The following is an 18632-nucleotide window of genomic DNA, read 5'->3' on the forward strand; positions in this document are numbered from 1 at the left end:
AAATTCATCGTAACTAAAAAAGTCTACTATGTCCATTGTAAACTACAACAGTACCTAAAGTCTTTGAATTCAGGTTTGATATATTGTAAAGCAAGATATTTTCGTAGCATGAAATTTTCACGAATTGGAGCCAACAGCCTTTTTCGCTGCATGAAATTTTTGTGAATTGCCACTGGCATTCACTGCATAGAGTGTAGATATTAAGAACTTTTGTGTGCATTTTAATTTCGCGAATCTTGGCTCTCGAAAATTTTGTGGAATCAAAATGCACGCAAACATTTCTGGTTTTACAGTAAATGGGTGTTAAATGCTTTGTGGCTTTAAACATAATCTGAGCTGGTTTAACCCTATTCTAACTGGGCTATTTGAGACCAAGTTTTTACTGGGTGGGGGTCAATTTGACCCCCCTTCACATCTCGGCCGCTGATCACGCGATCGCCGCGAAATTTTGCCGGCACATAGAGCCAGATGTCAACTACAAGATTATATGGCCACACAAGAGAAAAAATTTGATTTTGTATTTTTTAATGAATTAATTATGCAAATTTACGCATGAAATCATATCTTCACCTATAACTCCATTAAAAAGATTAAAGGATTGCTAAATTTTTGTGTCAGAGTTCCTCGAGACACATCGAACAATTTTCTTGTAAAAAAATAGCGCAATCAAAATCAGTTTCTTTTGTTTTTTATTGTTTTGCTAATTTCTTATGTATTTTATTGTTTTTTTACCTTTTGTTTTTTATTGTTTTTTGCCAAAATTTGTTGCAGGCACTTTTTCAAGCTTATCTTCATTGGAATCGATTAATTTCAATGGTTAAAAGTTGAAATAATCTAATTTATATCAATTAAACAAAAAAAAAAACACAATTTGCATTGGATTTGCACACAAAATCATGAACTTGAGCTGTTTTCGGGTTGACATGCATATGCAAAACATTGCGTAACTTCAGAACGATGCACCCGGACGTCGCAAATTTGGTCTCAAAATATGCAGGAGACTTCAATGAAAAAAGTCATGAAACGACGTGGCAAAATCTTTGCGCGTTGCGGAATCGTGGCGCGAAATGTCAAGGGGGGGGTCAATTTGACCCCCCCCCCCCCCCCCCCCCCCCCCCCCAGTTAGAATAGGGTTAAGTCTAGATCACTAGTCAGAGTCTCACCTTGTTATCCTTGGCAAATGAACTGGTTCCAGAAACATCACTGATGCGGAACATCTGTAGGTATGAAATGAAGAATGTAGGATATGCCTTGCATACTTAATGACAAGAGTATCAGATACCTGGTAGAATATCTGTCAAATAACACAGAATTGTTTATTTAAGGAAACATAATCCCAAACAATCACAAGAAGCCACAGAAATCAACAAAGAGCAGTTACATCTCTACAATATACATGTACACTAACAAACCTTGAATCAAAGATATAAAATGTTATTACATCTAACAAGTAGAAAATTCACACAATTTCATTTTTGCACCAACTTCATTTTATGTGATATGTCCAGAAAATTTCCACCTTTACAGTATTGGTTTATCACTTAAAAAAAAACACCAAAACAAAACAAAACAAAACAAAACAAAACAAAACAAACAGTTAGCCAGCTGGACGGTTGATCAAAGTGTCTCCAGACCCCAGTAAGTGACCCACCTGACTGATCCCCTTGTGGAGACCTTCTACCGCACTGAAGAAAGGCGTGGCACCTGAAACATTCTTGGCATCCATCTTGGCTCCATTCTCCAGCAAGAAGAGAGCAATGTGCTGGAGATGGAAAGGATGATGACATAAAGAACTTTCACTCAATGGACACAGTATTACTTTCAGAAGTTGGAAACTGTTGGAGCATAGCAAAAATGTTTGCTAAATTTTCATAATGCAGAACTCCATAACAAGACCTCATATCTCATGTGGTATATATTACAAAACCTCCTCACTTAAATTAGAATATCTCAAATATTGATTACAGCTTTAAAACAGAAAACATATCAGAAAACATATCTAAACTGATAATAATGATTACACTTTATAGAACAACTGCAATTCCTTGTCTTTTGAATTCTTTAAATGAACATTTCTACAGGCAAGAGAGCAAAAACTCCTTTAACCCTAAAAAGACTGGGCTATTTTGGTAGCTCGAAAGACTGGGGGGGGGGGGCCTAAAGGGCCCCCCCTTAAGATCTCGGCTGCAGATCACGCGATCGCCGCGGAAATTTGCACAATGGTAGTGTGCGATGTAATCTACAAGAATGTATATTTAAATTTTCCAAAATAGTCTTCTTTTATTTTAGTTTGATTAATTACGCTAATTTATGCGTGAAATCAGACTCTTTGATCTAAATCAGTAAATAAAGCTCCAAAAGTGCTCATTTTTGGTCTAATTATTCTTTGTGGCATTCTTGGCAAATGCACTCGAAAAAAAATTCGGTATCAAAATTAAATTCTTATTTATTTTACTGTTTTATGAATTTCTTATGTATTTCTTTGTTTTTTCGACCTTTTGTTTTTGCTGTTTTTTTAAACAAAATTTGTGGCAGACACTTTTTGAAGCATAATACTCCTAAAATAAATTAATTTAAGCCATTGAGAGTAAAAATAAGCATATTTATATGAACCATGTGAAAAAACTAAATTTCCATTGACTTTGTACACAAAATCACATTTTTGAGCCATTTTCGGCCTCACGTGCATGTACAAAAAGTTATGTAACTTCAGAACCGTACCCCCGGGCGTCACAAATTTGGTGTCAAAATGTGCGCGAAACTCGAAAGAAAAAAGTCATAGAGCATCGCGGCGAGAGCATTGCCTGTTGCAGAGTAATCGCGCGAAATGTCGAGGGGGGGGGGGCCTTTTAGGCCCCCCCCCAGTCTTTTTAGGGTTAAAGAAATCTATATCAGATCTACAAATATCAACTTGAATTGGTTTATTTTGGCCTACTCCAAACAATAGGAAGTCAAGTCAAGTCAGCAACTTTGTGAATAATGTATGATACAGTGTGAGAGCCAGCCGTGTCTTAATGTTGTTTACAGACAATTTGCACTACATAAATGCTGTTCGTCATCATCATACAGTGTGTAGATCTACCCTTTCCATACTGTAGACATGACAACAGTAAAGGACAAAGTGTTAGTAGTATGTCAAGGGTAGATACTCACATAGTGGCCGTTCCTAACAGCCATGTGGAGACCGATATTCCCCGTTTTCTTCTCCTTGGCGTTGATGAAGCCAGGTTTCTTGTCCTGGAAGAAGACCACCAGTTTCTGGACGGTATCCATCTCACCAACCTTACAGGCCTTAAAGAAGAGTGCCTCCCATTGGAGGGAGTTACCAGGGAAGACTTGGTAGAGGAAGCTGGTGGAACAGGGGAAGAGATTTGAGGATTACTGCAAAAGTGAACATTTTTGTGGTGTGAAATTTTCAAGCATTTCGCGCAATTAGAAGCTAGTGCGAAAATAAAAGCATGGTAATATTTATGCTTGCCATACATCACAGTGGTTGATGTATTGATTCTGCAGAATTTAAAACTCATCTTACATGGCTGAGCGCAAAAATATCCACTTTTACATTATTGTAAGAAGTTCATACAAGCAGCGGTCACACTGCCACATCATCTCAAAGTTTGATTTTGAGAACTCTTTGTGAAGTTTGCTTGTCTGGTCACGATAGCAGCCAAACTTATCGAAGTTTCAGTTCTCAAAGTTTGAGTCACTGGACCAGGTGCTTATGTACAATACGGCTAACGATTGTGACATTAAACAATGCACACTTATACATCCCAAATGAGCATGCGCTTCGGAGGCACTGCAAACAAGAAGTGGACTGGTCATGTGAAAAACTTTGCAAAGTTTTAGTTGTGTGTGTTCAGACTGCACAAACTTTATGAAAATTTCCTCAGTTTTAGTGAGAAGTTATGGAGAAATTTGAGGTCGCACTGGCAAAACTAGAACTTAAACTTTGTGAAGCTTTGCCAGTGTAATGGCAGCTACTGAACTGGCATAAGAGGAGACATTGTAAAACACCCTCACCACAAGGCCCCTACACAAAATGTTACAGGGCCTAAAACACAACATAGAAATTTAGTACTACTCAGGAAGTATCTCAAGCCTGGACACATTATGCTTCAGTAATATTGACAGGTTTTGGCAAAATTACAAAATATAATGATTCGAACTAAAGCAATTAAAATCTTCCAACATAGAAAAGTAAAAAACCCTCCTATTATTATGAGTGCAATTACAGTTTGTCTGAAAGTTAAGATCATCTGCTATTGTTCTGCACCCAATTTATCACTATTCCACATGTATACAATTAGATATTTGGACATATTGCTGTCATGATGAACATGACATCACACCACGGCATACTTACATACTGCCCGACTTCAACAACTTGTTCTTGGATGGACTCTCAACAAATATCTAAAGGGAAAAAAAAACAGGAAAGAATGCCGCCAGACATTCCAGAAAGGAATGCATAATATCATAAATTAAAAGAAAGAAAGAAAGAAAAATATATATTCACAAATTCAACAAGAAAATACACGTACAACTATAAATTTCAGGATGAGAATGTTATGAATGAATTCCAGAAAAGAATGCGTTCATAGATTCCAGATAAACTGAGCACACCAATAAGTGTAATTCCCTTGCAGTACAATTAAACAATGCAATAATTTCAGTATGACAGGCATTACAGTTTAATACTGATTGGTAACATCCAAAGTACTGAGATACACCTACATCAACATTCAACATTGCATGCATTTTCAGATTTGCCATTTTATTTCAATAAAAACTGATATAATTTCCCAATCCTGAAAATGTTGGAAAACAGCAGTGTTGTCATACGAATATCCACATCTGAAATTCACAGATGGATCTCACACCAATGTTTAAAAGCACAGGTGACATACATGAGACATTTCCAACAGTGTTTGATACTAACCTGATACTGAGGATAGTTGGATGGATTTAGCTCAAAAGTTTCATACAAGGAGACTCCTAGGATCCTCCTCACATTCACTGAGTAAAAACAAAATAAAGTCGATACAAACAAATTACACACATTTCATGTAATAAGCATCATCATTGCGATTTCTTACACCTCATGATACACCGACAACATGCCTCAAAAATGAAACAGATTTGTTGATTTCATAGCAATTTAGAGAAGAAATAAAACCCAACATCAGATAAGATTTAATGGGTTTAGTTGCAATTCAAAGTCATGTTCTAATCTGTATCAATATTACTATCATCATCAAAACAGTTTTTGTTTACAATACCTTTGACATAGTCTCTCCATATTTCAAGGAAAAACAAGCAATTGAGAAATGCAGCTCAAATTTTAACTTCCTTTTGTATAACTATTTCTTTACTGGCTTGTTCTGGGTTTATGATGACATTCTGACCCTGCCATGAATACGAAAGAAGATAGAGAGTCCAAAAGCCTGGAAAGGAGGCTAACCTTTGCTCGGACCCTTGCCATGTGTGAAGTCATCAATGAACTCTCCTGTCTCCGCATCCTTGAGGACAATCCTACGGTCAATGGTCACACCCTCTCGAGCCTTGCACAGGTAGAAGCCTGAGCCGTTGGTCAGGTTGAGATTGATGGCCAGAGAGTGGCAAAGGTCATTGAGGCTGACCGAACGAGGAACGGTCAGCATGTCAAACCGGTCCTTCATTTTCTTTGAGATGACTTCTCGGGTCTGTGTGCGAGAAGAGAAACCATGACTTGCCAAGGACTTCATATTGCTCACATTCTCCTCTGAATGAAAAAAAAAAATGCTTCTTTCTTTAATTCAAACTTGCAAAAATTTGAGGTCATTTCATCTAACCAAAGAAAGCAACAGTACAAAATGATGCAGATCAGCAGGAAAAATCTATTGTTGGTATTTTTCTTCCCTCTCTCTACCAACCTCTTTATCTCATCGCCTTACTCTTTCTCTGTCTACAGTTGTACGTAATGTTTCTACCCCTGCAACTCTATCTCTTTTTTATTTGAATATATCTATTAGAAATATATATATATACGTAGATATATCTATGTATAGTTTCTTCCTATCTGTCTCTCTATATATATGCATATTATCTACCAATCTCTGTCTGCCTGTCTGTCTCTCATTCTATAGTCCCCACTCACCTCCTCCTGTAGTGTTGATGTGTTTCCACCACAATCTATCTATTCATCTCTCTCTCTATCTATCTATCTATCCATCTATCTATCTATCTATCCATCTATCTATCTATCTATCTATCCATCTATCTATCTATCTATCCATCTATCTATCTATCTATCTATCCATCTATCTATCTATCTATCTATCCATCCATCCATCTATCTATCTATCTATCTATCTATATATATATATATATATCATCTCCACTTACCTCTTCTTGTACAGTGTCTATATGCTTCCACCACAGCCTGCAGGATTCCACATCAAACTTGGTCTCAATCAATACCCTCTCTGTATCAAAGCCAAAGTATTAAAGACTGGTGATGTCCATGGCAATAATGACAACTCACACTTTGCAGGACTGGCTGTGCAAGAAGTAGGATCTTTCTTTAGCATGTTCATTTCTTCATCCTCATTATCTTCTTATATTCTAAAGTTTGACCAAATTTTACTTGTCAAAGATCCGCATATCAGGCACTATAAACTTATCAATGGTAAAATATATAGAGGTACTTGGTGCAATAAAACCCTGCCACTCCACAGGAAAAATGAAATGTTAAATAATTTCTCATGAAGGTGAAGAGCTGAAGTTATACACTCAGGTGACTAATATCACAAGCTTTATACAAAAATGAATACATGAATGAATATTAACCCATTGAGGACGGATTGATTTTGCTGCAACACGTATTTCCCATAGACATCTGCCTGAGTATACTCGGGACTCGTCCTCAATGGGTTAAGTGATTCTTATCATGCAAGAACTTTGGAAATAGAGACAGAGGAAAGGTGTGAGGAAGTCACATGGTCTGATATTCGCATTATTCACACACTTTATGAAGGTACAGAATTCTAATCTTTACTCCATGAATCAATAATTTTAGTCATTATGTCAACGATACCTATGAGCTTTAACATGAAACATCCAAATGTCTTTCTGTCCTAACAAGGAGACAGCAGGGGCATCTAAGAAGCGTTTTGTCAGATACTTTTTTTTTCTGACAAACTGTGAAAACTTACTGAAATCCTTGGATCTGATTGGCTGAGAGCAAATTAGTCAGAAAAAAAGAACACACATTTATATATTATACATGTATATATATCTGATCAAACCCTTCATAGATGTCCCCTAGATGAAAGTGTGAAGATGGTGAGTGCCTTTGCTCACAAACTCTAAAATATGTTGTACAGATTGAAATATGAAATAATGTGGCTGAGTAGAGCAAGCTAGCTCTCAGAGAATGAGGAATCACCTTGGGTACACTCCTCCACCGTCTCTCTCAGCTCCTTCCGTCTCTTGATCAGTTCTACGTCCTCTAAGATCTCTGGCAGCTGGTCCAGGTCATGTGATGCAGCCCGTAATAAATGCTCCAGCTCTTTCTACAAACCCCAAGGGGAGAACATGGCAGGAGAGATAGACTTTGTGAGTTTGGAGCTGTGACATGATGCAATATTTGGTACCTTGGGATACCAAATGAAAATTTGCCATTTAGTTGAATTAATCATTATTTTCTAGCCCTGTACCCTGGGTTACCAAAAATGTGTAAAAATAATTCTTAGTATTATTATGCACAAAAATATTTTCTTGTTTGTTATTATGCACAAATTAATGGACGCAGATAATTACTTTTTTTTCTCATTTACATGCTCTGTTGTACTCTTTGCTGTTTAAAAGTTGACATGGAAAGAAAATCGGCATTGCGATTGTTATTGCCGCGCCGATTTATGTCGGCGCTGATGATGAGAAAACAGTCACCATGACAACATTGTACAACTGTATGATAATGGTCATGAGATGGCGCTACATAACGCCGTACCCTGGGTTATGACAGTACCCTGGTGTACAACGTGATGAATCATATACCAATTATAAAAGTAGCAAATTTGTCATAAAACGTTCAAGAAGCCATGTTAGATCAAGATGGCAGATCTGCATCACAAACTATTAAATATAGCTGCGTCATATAAAGTCTGCAAACGCAGACTACTATGAGAAGCAAATGTAGATAGGCATTGCTTATACAATGGCTAAGTAGTATGATGTATGAAAACATGGAGCATAATGCATTGTACTGTGTCACATACAGCTCTAGCCCATGAGAGACTGGGACGTGATAGATAAACTAGCCAAGCAGCATTTAGACTTATGGATTAACAATCAATACAACTTTTATCATTTCAATGTATGTTAATCATGATCCTACAAACATAAAGTGAAAGTCTTCAATTGCTGCAATTTGGTCTCAAACATGCATTATTTGGAGATTGTAGCAATCATATATCAAAAAGGGTTGGATAGAAGTATTTGCTGTATATTACCTAGAGAGAGTTTTGTGATGTTATCATTTGTGGTGACTACACTCTAGAATGTCTAGGAGTCTATTGGTTCACATTCCAGTCATTGTAATTTAGACTTTCAGTGACATAAAGACATGTCAGTAAAGAGAAAGAATTGATTTATCTGGACTCACCAGCCTATTCAGGACACCTTTTGCCTGGCGGAGTTTGAAGCCACACATAAAATACACACACATTGCACAGCACACAGACTCAGGGTCAGCCTAGAGTGAACAATAAAATGAAAGAGAAGACAATATATAATATACATCAGTATTCATGACAAAGGATAGAAGTATGCCATTATCTGTCGTCCGTAACTCTAGTAACCATTTTCTTCTCTATTTAATCTATTAAAAGCTTAACAATCTTTTACCATTGACAATGTATAGCACAGTCTATGACACTTTTTATTATGATCTTGTACCAATGGACAACCAGATGGAAAGATGAGCAAATGGACATACGTGTAATGATGAATAAATTGACATTTGCTTTAAAGTTTAATCAAAAATTTATCTCGTGATGGCTTAGGAAGGTAAATAAAGCAAAAGTCTGAATGATAGCACTACATAGAGAATGATGTAAGTTTAAATTGTCCTGAAGGAAAAAACGATTGCCAAGGAGAAACATGGATTGCACACATTACTACATCTTTAGGTGATCACCCATGAGAGGTCATTATTTATCTGATACCTCATCTCTTCATCATAATCATTCACAGGGAATAATTTTTCTGGCATCGCATTCCAATTTCCTATGCATTTCTACACCACAGCTACACAAACTATCTGTTGTGTTACAGTTTTCTTCCATATAAGTGTACAGGATATCATATAAAATGTTGTTCATCAGCTGAAATTCCTAATCAAATCTGAGTTGCAAAATTATCCCCTGAATTTAGGAGGACTTTTCATCGCTCACCTCAAGTAGGTCTGAGGAATCGACTGGGGTGCCCAGGCGGATCATCTTCTCAAAAGTCTTGAGGGCAAGGTTGGTGGTCCAGCGGTCATTGAGGAGGACCTCGGTGGTGAAGGTCCCGGGACAGAAAGCATTGACCAGCTCACAGAGCACCCTGGAGTCTACCAGGTCATCCAGTACCTCCACATTCAGCTTTTGACCTTCTCTGGTGCTCTGTGGAAGAGGAGAAGAGGAAACATAAATAAAAAAAAAAAAGAGGAGAAGAGGAAACATAACATGAAGAAGATGGATAGAGAGGAAGAGAAAGAAAGGAGGAGCAGCAAATTAAAAAGAGATTGTGGAAAAAAGAGGAAAACAAAGAAGGAAGAAAAAAGACAAAAGGGAAAGGGAAAAGGAGCACAAAAAAAAAAGTATGAAATGCAAGTAATTGTACAGAATAGCAATTTGAAACCCTCCCCCACAAAAGAAAAAATGTTTCTGGTTTTTTGTTTTTGTTTTTGTTTTTTTTTGGGGGGGGGGATACAAAATTTCTCATTATTTCAAGACCATGATTAACATTTACAAGACTATGGCGGCACACAATCAACTTTCTTCATATCGTAAAAAGATGCATTAAAGAACCTCTGTTGGTTAAACCAAAGTTTGGCATGAATATGTAGGTTTGAGAAAAGGGGAGGGACTCACATTCAGCATGACTGAAACCATTTCCAGGATGCAGTCTTCAGGGCGTGGCCGGTGGTGAGGTTTCTTCTTGAACTTCTTGCAGAAGTCTTCTCCGGGGTAACGGATGTGCTTGGGCTCCGGTGGCTCGGGGCTTTCTGATTCCTGGAAGAGGGTAAGGTTAAAGTGATGTGAATGATTTCAATCAGGAGACAAGTCTGTGTTAGTTATCAAGCGGAAATATGGATTCCTGAAATAATGCAACAAACATCACATTCAGGGAAAAAATTATCTATTTATCTATATTTATTATATAATTCAAAACATATTCCTGACTTTGAAAATACAAACCAATAAAGAAGACAAGGTCTGTGATCAGTAAGATATCAAAATACATGATATACCTACAGAGAAAATACAAGTGTACTACACTCTTGTACAGTTGTAGTCAAAATCTGTCCAACTATCAATCCACAGCTACAAGTAGGGATTGTAAGTAAAAAAAAAGAAAAGAACATAAATATCACACACAATGAAATAATTGGTGCACAAATCACAAAACATCTCAAATGTGAATGGGTTTCACTTCAAAATTAAACAAATAAGGACAAATCAAGAAAACCTGCATTTTGCAATTCTATCATGTGGCCAACACTAAGTTTAGCATTTCTTATGTCTGAAGATAAAGATTAACAAACCAGTAAAATGACATTGATTGTGATGGCCCACAGCACTACAGTTTAAATAAACTTTCTTTGCAGATTCATTATCTCACTTTTTGCTTTGTTATACAGAACATAGTTCTGTACTTTCTAGCAGAGTTCTGTATGGCTATGTGATATGTACAATATAATACTTAAATAACTTTTAATAGTCCATGATATTCATTGTATAGTTACATGTTTTATTGGACTGAAAACAGTTTTTGCAGCCATCAATTTATGATGAAACTTTATTAAAACATCGAGCACACATTTGATTTTTCATGAGTAGCTTTAAATACTGCATTTACAATAGGTAACTCTATATAGTGACTGCATTTGTAATGCAGGCCTACATTATAGTGAATTTCAGTTGTAACACTATGCAGATTACTACACATGCATTGCTTAAACACTACACAGGTAGCAAATAACATGTTCAGTGTCTGCAAAAAAAAAGAAGAAAAAGTATGGACATGCCATGTACACTGAAAGTTACTGCATCAAACCTGAAACAACTTGCCTGCAACTCGCTGCGTGAGCTGGCAGAGAAAGACGCCAGGCGGGTGGAAGATGAAGGGGTGACGGGGGACATGGGGTCAAGGTTAGAGGTCAAATCAAATTCGGGGGACTCTGGGATTGGTTCCTGCTCGGAGTGAGTGTGGTGTGAGACAAACAAACAGCAAGCGTGACACACAGACTTACGCACAACAATGACAAAAAAAAAAAGGCAGATGTGCATTTCAAGCTATGTGATGTTTGTCTGCTAAAAACAAGAAGCAAAATTAGTGGATGTGAATATCATACATGTATCATACTCTACGCGGCTACAATGCAATTGCATTTGATGAATTTCAGTCCATCAAACAGCATGATTTTACAAGGAATCACATTTCTATGTGCATTAAACACTTCAGAAATATTTCCATGCATCATTGTGGCAGCTAGAAAATACATGAGGTGCTCAAGCAGATTGTGATAGGGAAGCAGATGGACAAAATATAATCCACGGCTCATGACATCATGCATGCCCTCTACATTGTAGAAAGAAAAAGAAAAAAAAAATCAAAATTGTTCATCTCTTGATTATAACTCTCTACACAGAGTTGCTCCTTGTTATTAAGTGGGCTCTTTGTCACACAAAACTTTAGAATCAAACCTTTCAAGTCCTCAATGATAGGTTAAATATTGTAAAATCTTTTTTGATAGATGTTTATCTCATATTTTACTCATTTTAGGAGATTGTTCTTTGAGGGACGAGTTGTGTCTTTTTTTCACACTGATCTCTGGAGCTTCTGAAAGGCTGATGGTACAACATGTCATTCACAACACAGCAAGTCAAGCAAAGTGCAAGCTGACAAAACACATTTTATGGTACAAATTAAAACTTCTTAAAACTGCATTACGCTTGAAATGTAAACATGAAATAATTTAATTATGAAAGAAGCACGCACTACATAAACTAGGAACATCACTTCAGATTAAAAAGTACGATAATCAAGGTGCAAAACTCAAGGCATACATGTACAACTTTCTTCTTCTTAGCAGAAATAAGATGTGAAAGCTGCTGCACGTGATATGCAGGTGAAAAATTTGAGCTGAACACAATGTAACTACTGGTAAGAAATTTCTATTCATGCCAGGATGTACATGGTTTGATTAACATGCTGGTAAAATTTGATGGGATCAGGTGTGGGTTTATGAGGTTATCGAATTCAAAACTTCAGCTCTAAAGGGCTTTTTACACTTGTGTTTCTTAACCCCGGACTTTCTCTGACCCAGGACTATCGTTAGTCCCGTACCAATTCTCGCTATCGCCAATGACGTAAAAAGTACCCGGATGTGGCTTTTTCGTCAAGATTTTGTGCACTTGGTAGCAAGAGCACTTCCGGCGCGGGGCATAATTTGCACAACGCTAGCGTGCGCGTACGTGTACCTTACCTATAGCGCCGCGCCGACCACGGGTACTAGTACAGTAGGCCGCTGTACCGTACCGCCGCCCGAGCCAGCGAGTGGCCAGGCCTGTCATACTCGTACACTACATAGTCCCCGCCGGCGGCCGGCCTTGCATTAGCATGCACCGTAGACAGAAAGATCCGTCTGTCCGGAGGACTCTTTTATATTTTGCCATTAACGCTGTCCTCCGTAGACGGAGGGGATCGGTGAAGCCAGACGCAGTCTCCGCGGAACATTCCCCGACGGACAGATACAGACCGATCTTTCGGTCAACATGCACCACTGCACGCAGCGCATAAGCTAATTACATAACACATACCGGTACGGCGTACTGCTTGATCACGCGATCGATGTGCACATCACAGATCAGTCATCTCTGCATACGCTGAAAATATGCTGGAAAATATTCACCCACCTGGATATACAGTATATCGTCATGGAATGCCCATCTTTTTTTAATTTGTTCTCTGTCGAAATGTCGCGAACACAATCGGGAACGAACAGTGATCTCGAATTCATCCTGTCTCTAAAGCAACTTCTTCCAAGTAAGTACACTTGTACGTACAATGTACGTAGGCAGGCACTAGGCCTACTACTAGTACCTAGTGCTACTACTACTACTAAAAGTAGCGCGTGCACGTACTGCGCTGTGGAGTCACCCGCAAACTTCACCCACGCGGCCACGTCACGTCTCGCATGCCAGTAAGGGTCCTATTTCTGCGGATTTTTTTCATTTATTGTCGCGCGAACAACACATGGCAGCTTCGCAGCAACAACCAATAGACGTATTAACAGCAATTTCTTAAGAATGGAGAAATTTCAAATCATATTAAAGCTGTAATTCAAGTCGAGAAAACCGGAAGTACACGTAGAATACAGTCAGTTGTATGTGTAAATAGCATTAGTCACGTATCACGCGCGTACGAACGGAAGTGACTTTGCTACCGGACTATCCCACAATGCACCGTAAATGACGCTTAAATCAACATCCGGGTACTTTTTACGTCATTGGCGATAGCGAGAATTTTTTCAGCTTTTTACACTCGCCAATTAGTCCCGTACTATCTCTTGTCCGGGGCTAAGGAGAAAACTGACCTTTTTACACTCGTATTTCTTAAGCCCCGGACTTTCCAAACCACATGAATATTCATAATTACGCTGTGTACTGTACACGTACACGGACGCACCGGCAGCACTTGATTACCTCGTTTCTGATTGGTCAGTGAGGGTCGCACTTCGTCTCCGTCGCTTAGCCCAGGATTATTTTTTCGTTCTGTTTACACTCACTTGCTAGCACCGCAATTGCGGTGCTAACCCCTGCTATTTTGCAGGGCCAGATAGTACCGTACTATCGGTGGGGCTAGCCCACTTTGGCAAAAACGAGTGTAAACAGAAAGTGGGCTAAGGATAGTCCCGTACCAACGGTGGGGCTAACCCCCCCTTAGCCCCACCGTTGGTCCGGGGCTAAGCAAAAATTTACAAGTGTAAAAAGCCCTTCATTAATAATACAGTCTCTACAAATGATGAGAAATGCTGCATGAAGCAATGTTCACTAACCCAATGAATGATATTTTTTTCAAAGACATTCAAAAGATCTCTGCACAAAAAAAGAAAAAAAATGTTTCATTTTTAATCCAGGCATTTACGAATAACAAACTCTACTTTGTTATTTTTTCCTCTTTGGTATTACCTGGTATCTCTTTATTTTTAAGCTCTAAGCTCATCTATATGCATCTAGCACAGAAATATGGTATTACTTCTTATCAGAGTAGAATACATTGTATGTGCTGTCTGAGTACACTGATGATGCACAAAGCCACACACAAATCAGCAGATTACTTGGCAAGGCTGTTTGCAACTGGGTTATTAAATGGTAGTGTCACACATCAAAAAACTATTGCAGAAAAGCAGAACAGCAATGAATTGTTGGCTGACTTACCGGGCTTGATGGGATAGCTTCAGCAATCAGGGATCCTCCTCCAAAGCCCGAGAGCAGAGATTTGTTGTATTTCACCTTCTTCTTTTTCTTCTTCTCAGGAGGCGGCTTTGGGGTCCACTGCACAGCAGATAGGATACAAAAAGTTCAAACCCTATCAAATTCACCAAGAGTGTATGACGGCATGAAGGCTTCAAATGGTCAATACAAACTCATCATGAATACATCAACATTTATGCAAACTTCACCTTGCCATAACTGAACTGGTTAAAACTATTCCACCGTAGAAAATTCTAAATGAACACAGAGTTTTTACTTGTCCTATAGCTAGAGTGTGATTAAGTGCCTACATTGATCTATGCTTAAAGGAGGACAAATTTACTGCTGCAGCACAACTTGCATTCATGGCTATCTTGTCATAGATATGTCTTAGGAAAGTTACTTGGTGTCTGAAAAGATGTCAGGGGTAGGGTTAATCAACATCAGATATTATGGGAGTGAGGACTTCTATGACTCACCTCAAAGGGCACTTCACACAGAACCTTATCATCACTGTGTGTGAGGTACTCCAGGCGGTCCCAAGTGAACCAGATATCGTGGCTGACTAACCTCCACAGCAAATCAAACACCTGAACACAGAGGAGACAATCAACAAAAAGGTTTACTTCATACTAAGTTTTTACTAGATATCAAATGAGGTCGTATCTCTTGCAGCTCCAAGAAGCTATACTGGGATGAGCCAACAGGGGCGGATCTAGCTTTTTATAAAGGGGGGGGGGGGGGGGGGGGAGGGTGTGGGAGGGGGGTTTCCCACAGTAGGGAGAATTTTTGAAAATCTGTGTGTGAAAATGGCGTTTTCTTGCATCTAAAACACCACTATTTTTGGTATAGAGGTCATTGCCATGTGCAATACATAAATAGAAAAAAATAAACTTACAAGTTTAAAAAAAAAGATAAGATTAAAAAAAAAATGGTCCCCGGATTTTTTTTTTCTTTTTTTTTTTTTTTTTTTTTGGGGGGGGGGGGGGGGGTGCAACCCCCCCAACCCCCCTTTAGATCCGCTTGTGGCCAAGGAGGTACTAGGCAAGCCTAGTAATACCTCCTTGGATGAACTACAGTGGAGTGTAAGCAGCATGATAGCGGATACACTCAGAAAGATATATGAAATATGATGATGAGAGAGACAGAAAACAGAAGAAAAACAACTTGAGATACGTTCAAACGGAATAAAAGCTTCAAGAGACAAGAAAACTCTTCTGCCTTGACCATGCACATTTACACAGTTATACTCACATGATCGGCGTGGCGCATGGCAAACAGCCGGAAGTCAACAAATATATCCCCTGGTATCACCTCACTGAAAAAGAAATTAAAATAGAATAATTAAGTATTTGACTGGTTATTACTAAAATATTCATCTGCTCGCTCAATACAGAAATTCTGCATCTGGCCAGCTGAAGGTAAAGATACCTCCTGGTAAGAAATCAGTACACAAGCAGTGAGGAGAATACACAAGCAGGGAGTGATTATGATTCTTATACAAATGTGCTGTGTCTGTGGGGTTTCCTTACATCAGAGAAGACTTTTCTCCAGAATGTGCTTATATCAAAGTTTAGACAGAAAAATCCGTCTGTCCAGAGGAGTCGTTTATTTTTTTTACTTTATCAGCACTCCTCCATAGACATTCCTTGAAGACAGACGCAGTCCCCGCGGAACATATCTCCGACAACGAGATACAGACCGATCTTTCTGTCAAAAGTTTTTGATGTTGATTCATTCACTTTATCAGCTTGATATTAAAAAAATAAAAAATACCATGGTGTATACAGAACAAATTGTTCTGTCAGACAAATTATAATATGTACATGACAGTGTTATCTGTCTGTAAATGTGAGTCTGGCTAAGTTTTGAGTTGTTTTTTTGTCATAAGTTCATTACCCGAGTTCCTTCTCAAGAGAAGCACACCAGTCTTTGTCACATGCTGCATATCCAACATCTTAAATATTTTTTTTTTTTAATTCACAGTTCTCAACTATTAAAGAAGAAGATGACTGTTGAACTATAGTCCATACTTTTCCTTCAGTTCCTTGACGATCCATTCAAGTCTGGTGGCCTTCTGCTGCTGGGTCAGTCCATCAAAACTCTGCAACTTTTTGTTGTCAATTCCAGTCATACCTGAATGCAGTCAAATGAAGAGGAACAGTGAAAATGATTAAATAATGATTATTGTAAAATGAGGAATATTCGTGTGCATTTTAATTTCACGAATTTCGCGAGCGCCAAAATTTGCAAAATTAAAATGCATGTGAGAATTCGTGCCTACACAATATGCACTGGACGCTAGTGGCAATTCGCGAAATTTTCATGCCGTGAATATATCGTGTTTTACAGTATGGTAGTACATTCCTCTTCAAAACACCAACTGCCAAAGCATTTGCCTGACTACTGTATACGCTATATATTTCGCGGGGGTTTTATTTTCGCGAATTTCGCGAGTCGGGAGCTATTCGCGAAATTAACAACACGCGAAAATATTACCTTCCAAAATGAATCCCTTGCCTTGATGATACGAACATTTCAGTACTAGTATACCATGTCACGGCTTACCGAACAGACCATACTGGCTAAGCTTGTTTACGCACGTCCACGTCTACTTACGAATACTGTAGAGAGCCAATCCATTATCGCAAGGGGACCACTCGTCAGAAATCTAGCGCGATGGACTTAACCACTTCAAAAATGTTGAATTCTAACTTAACTGTTACTAGTTCACAGAGTTTGGCAAGTCTTTTTCATGCAGTGTATAACTAGTATCATTCTTATTTGCTAGTAAGTTGAAAATTCACACTTTCTTTGCCACTTCATATTTTCTCTGGTCCCCCAATCGCGAATTTAACCACTCGCGAAAATGTGTGACAGCGGCAATTCGCGAAAATTTATGTACGCGAAAATTATAGCGTATACAGTAAATATTTGCTTCTCACTTACTTAGTTTTACTACCACTTTGCACAGTGTTTATAGCATCACAATATTGAGACTGAGATTTTCATCTAAATTTACCTATACCTGGAGCCACAATGCAAATTCTGTGCTACAATATAACTGGTTTTGAGGTCATTTTTATTTAGAGTTTTATTGTCTTTTAAAATGGAATAGATCTTCTAGACTAGATCACATAAAATGAGAAAGCTTTTGTTTTTACTTTTGCCTGTGTCCACTTGACTTTTGAGTCTCAGATATGAACTAAACTGGCTACATTCAACAACAAATAAGTACGATTTATTATTTAACAAATTCGATAGACAATAATAAATCAATATATTCCAAGTTATCACTTCTCTGAACTGTTAGACCTTGATAAGGTTGAGGTTACAATCGGCAGGCAGGGCTTTCTATGGTGAACAGATTTAAGTAGCATTCAAGCTAAACAATGCAAAAGAGTTTTTAGCTCCTTGGTAGCTAATAATCTACTTCACAAAGACCTGTCAACAATCACTCAACACTGCATTGGCGCGCGCTGCCACACATCAAACACAGTGTTCAGTCAACAGACAACACATTTGACAAAGACTTGCACGAATCATCATCAAAATAAAACACAAAATCTTACTTTGTAACAGCATTTTCAGATTGGTTCCCTGTAGCAAATCCATGAGCACATTATTGAGAAGCATGTCGTATTTGTTGAGACGGAGATTCGTCCAACCCGTAAAGCCATTCATTCGCGTTCGAAGAGACATGATGAAATTACGTTGTCACGTCCTTCATACGAAGACAAGCTTGACCGTCCGCCCGCTCCTGCTGGCCTGGGCAAACGTCAGGCCAAGGGTACAAGAGTTAGAATCACTGCGTGCGAATAGACTCTAAAAACATATCCTTCCCCTGACAATTTAGGGAGAATGATCACAAATCCGCTGTTGCAAAAGCATTGCTATGAGAGAGGT

General features: G+C 38.4%; 1 protein-coding gene across 1 annotated transcript in view; it reads right to left on the bottom strand.

The window, feature by feature from the left end:
- The window catches only part of LOC139733492 (uncharacterized), a 35280-nt gene extending 16852 nt beyond the window's left edge, over positions 1-18428 (bottom strand). The window contains exons 1-16 of the mRNA XM_071644304.1: positions 18299-18428; positions 16760-16862; positions 15981-16044; positions 15206-15316; positions 14691-14807; positions 10119-10259; positions 9438-9647; positions 8644-8737; positions 7430-7552; positions 6388-6467; positions 5465-5705; positions 4943-5019; positions 4367-4416; positions 3154-3349; positions 1652-1762; positions 1164-1217 (exon numbers count right to left, since the gene is read on the bottom strand). Of these exons, the coding sequence (XP_071500405.1) occupies positions 1164-1217; positions 1652-1762; positions 3154-3349; positions 4367-4416; positions 4943-5019; positions 5465-5705; positions 6388-6467; positions 7430-7552; positions 8644-8737; positions 9438-9647; positions 10119-10259; positions 14691-14807; positions 15206-15316; positions 15981-16044; positions 16760-16862; positions 18299-18428 (1902 nt within the window). The remainder of the gene's footprint in view (positions 1-1163; positions 1218-1651; positions 1763-3153; positions 3350-4366; positions 4417-4942; positions 5020-5464; positions 5706-6387; positions 6468-7429; positions 7553-8643; positions 8738-9437; positions 9648-10118; positions 10260-14690; positions 14808-15205; positions 15317-15980; positions 16045-16759; positions 16863-18298) is intronic.
- Positions 18429-18632: the final 204 nt, after the last annotated feature.

This window comes from Diadema antillarum, unplaced genomic scaffold (genome assembly GCF_040938485.1).
Source record: "Diadema antillarum isolate AM-2024a unplaced genomic scaffold, OU_Dant_1.0 seq00000481_RagTag, whole genome shotgun sequence".
Taxonomy (NCBI): Eukaryota; Metazoa; Echinodermata; class Echinoidea; order Diadematoida; family Diadematidae; genus Diadema; species Diadema antillarum.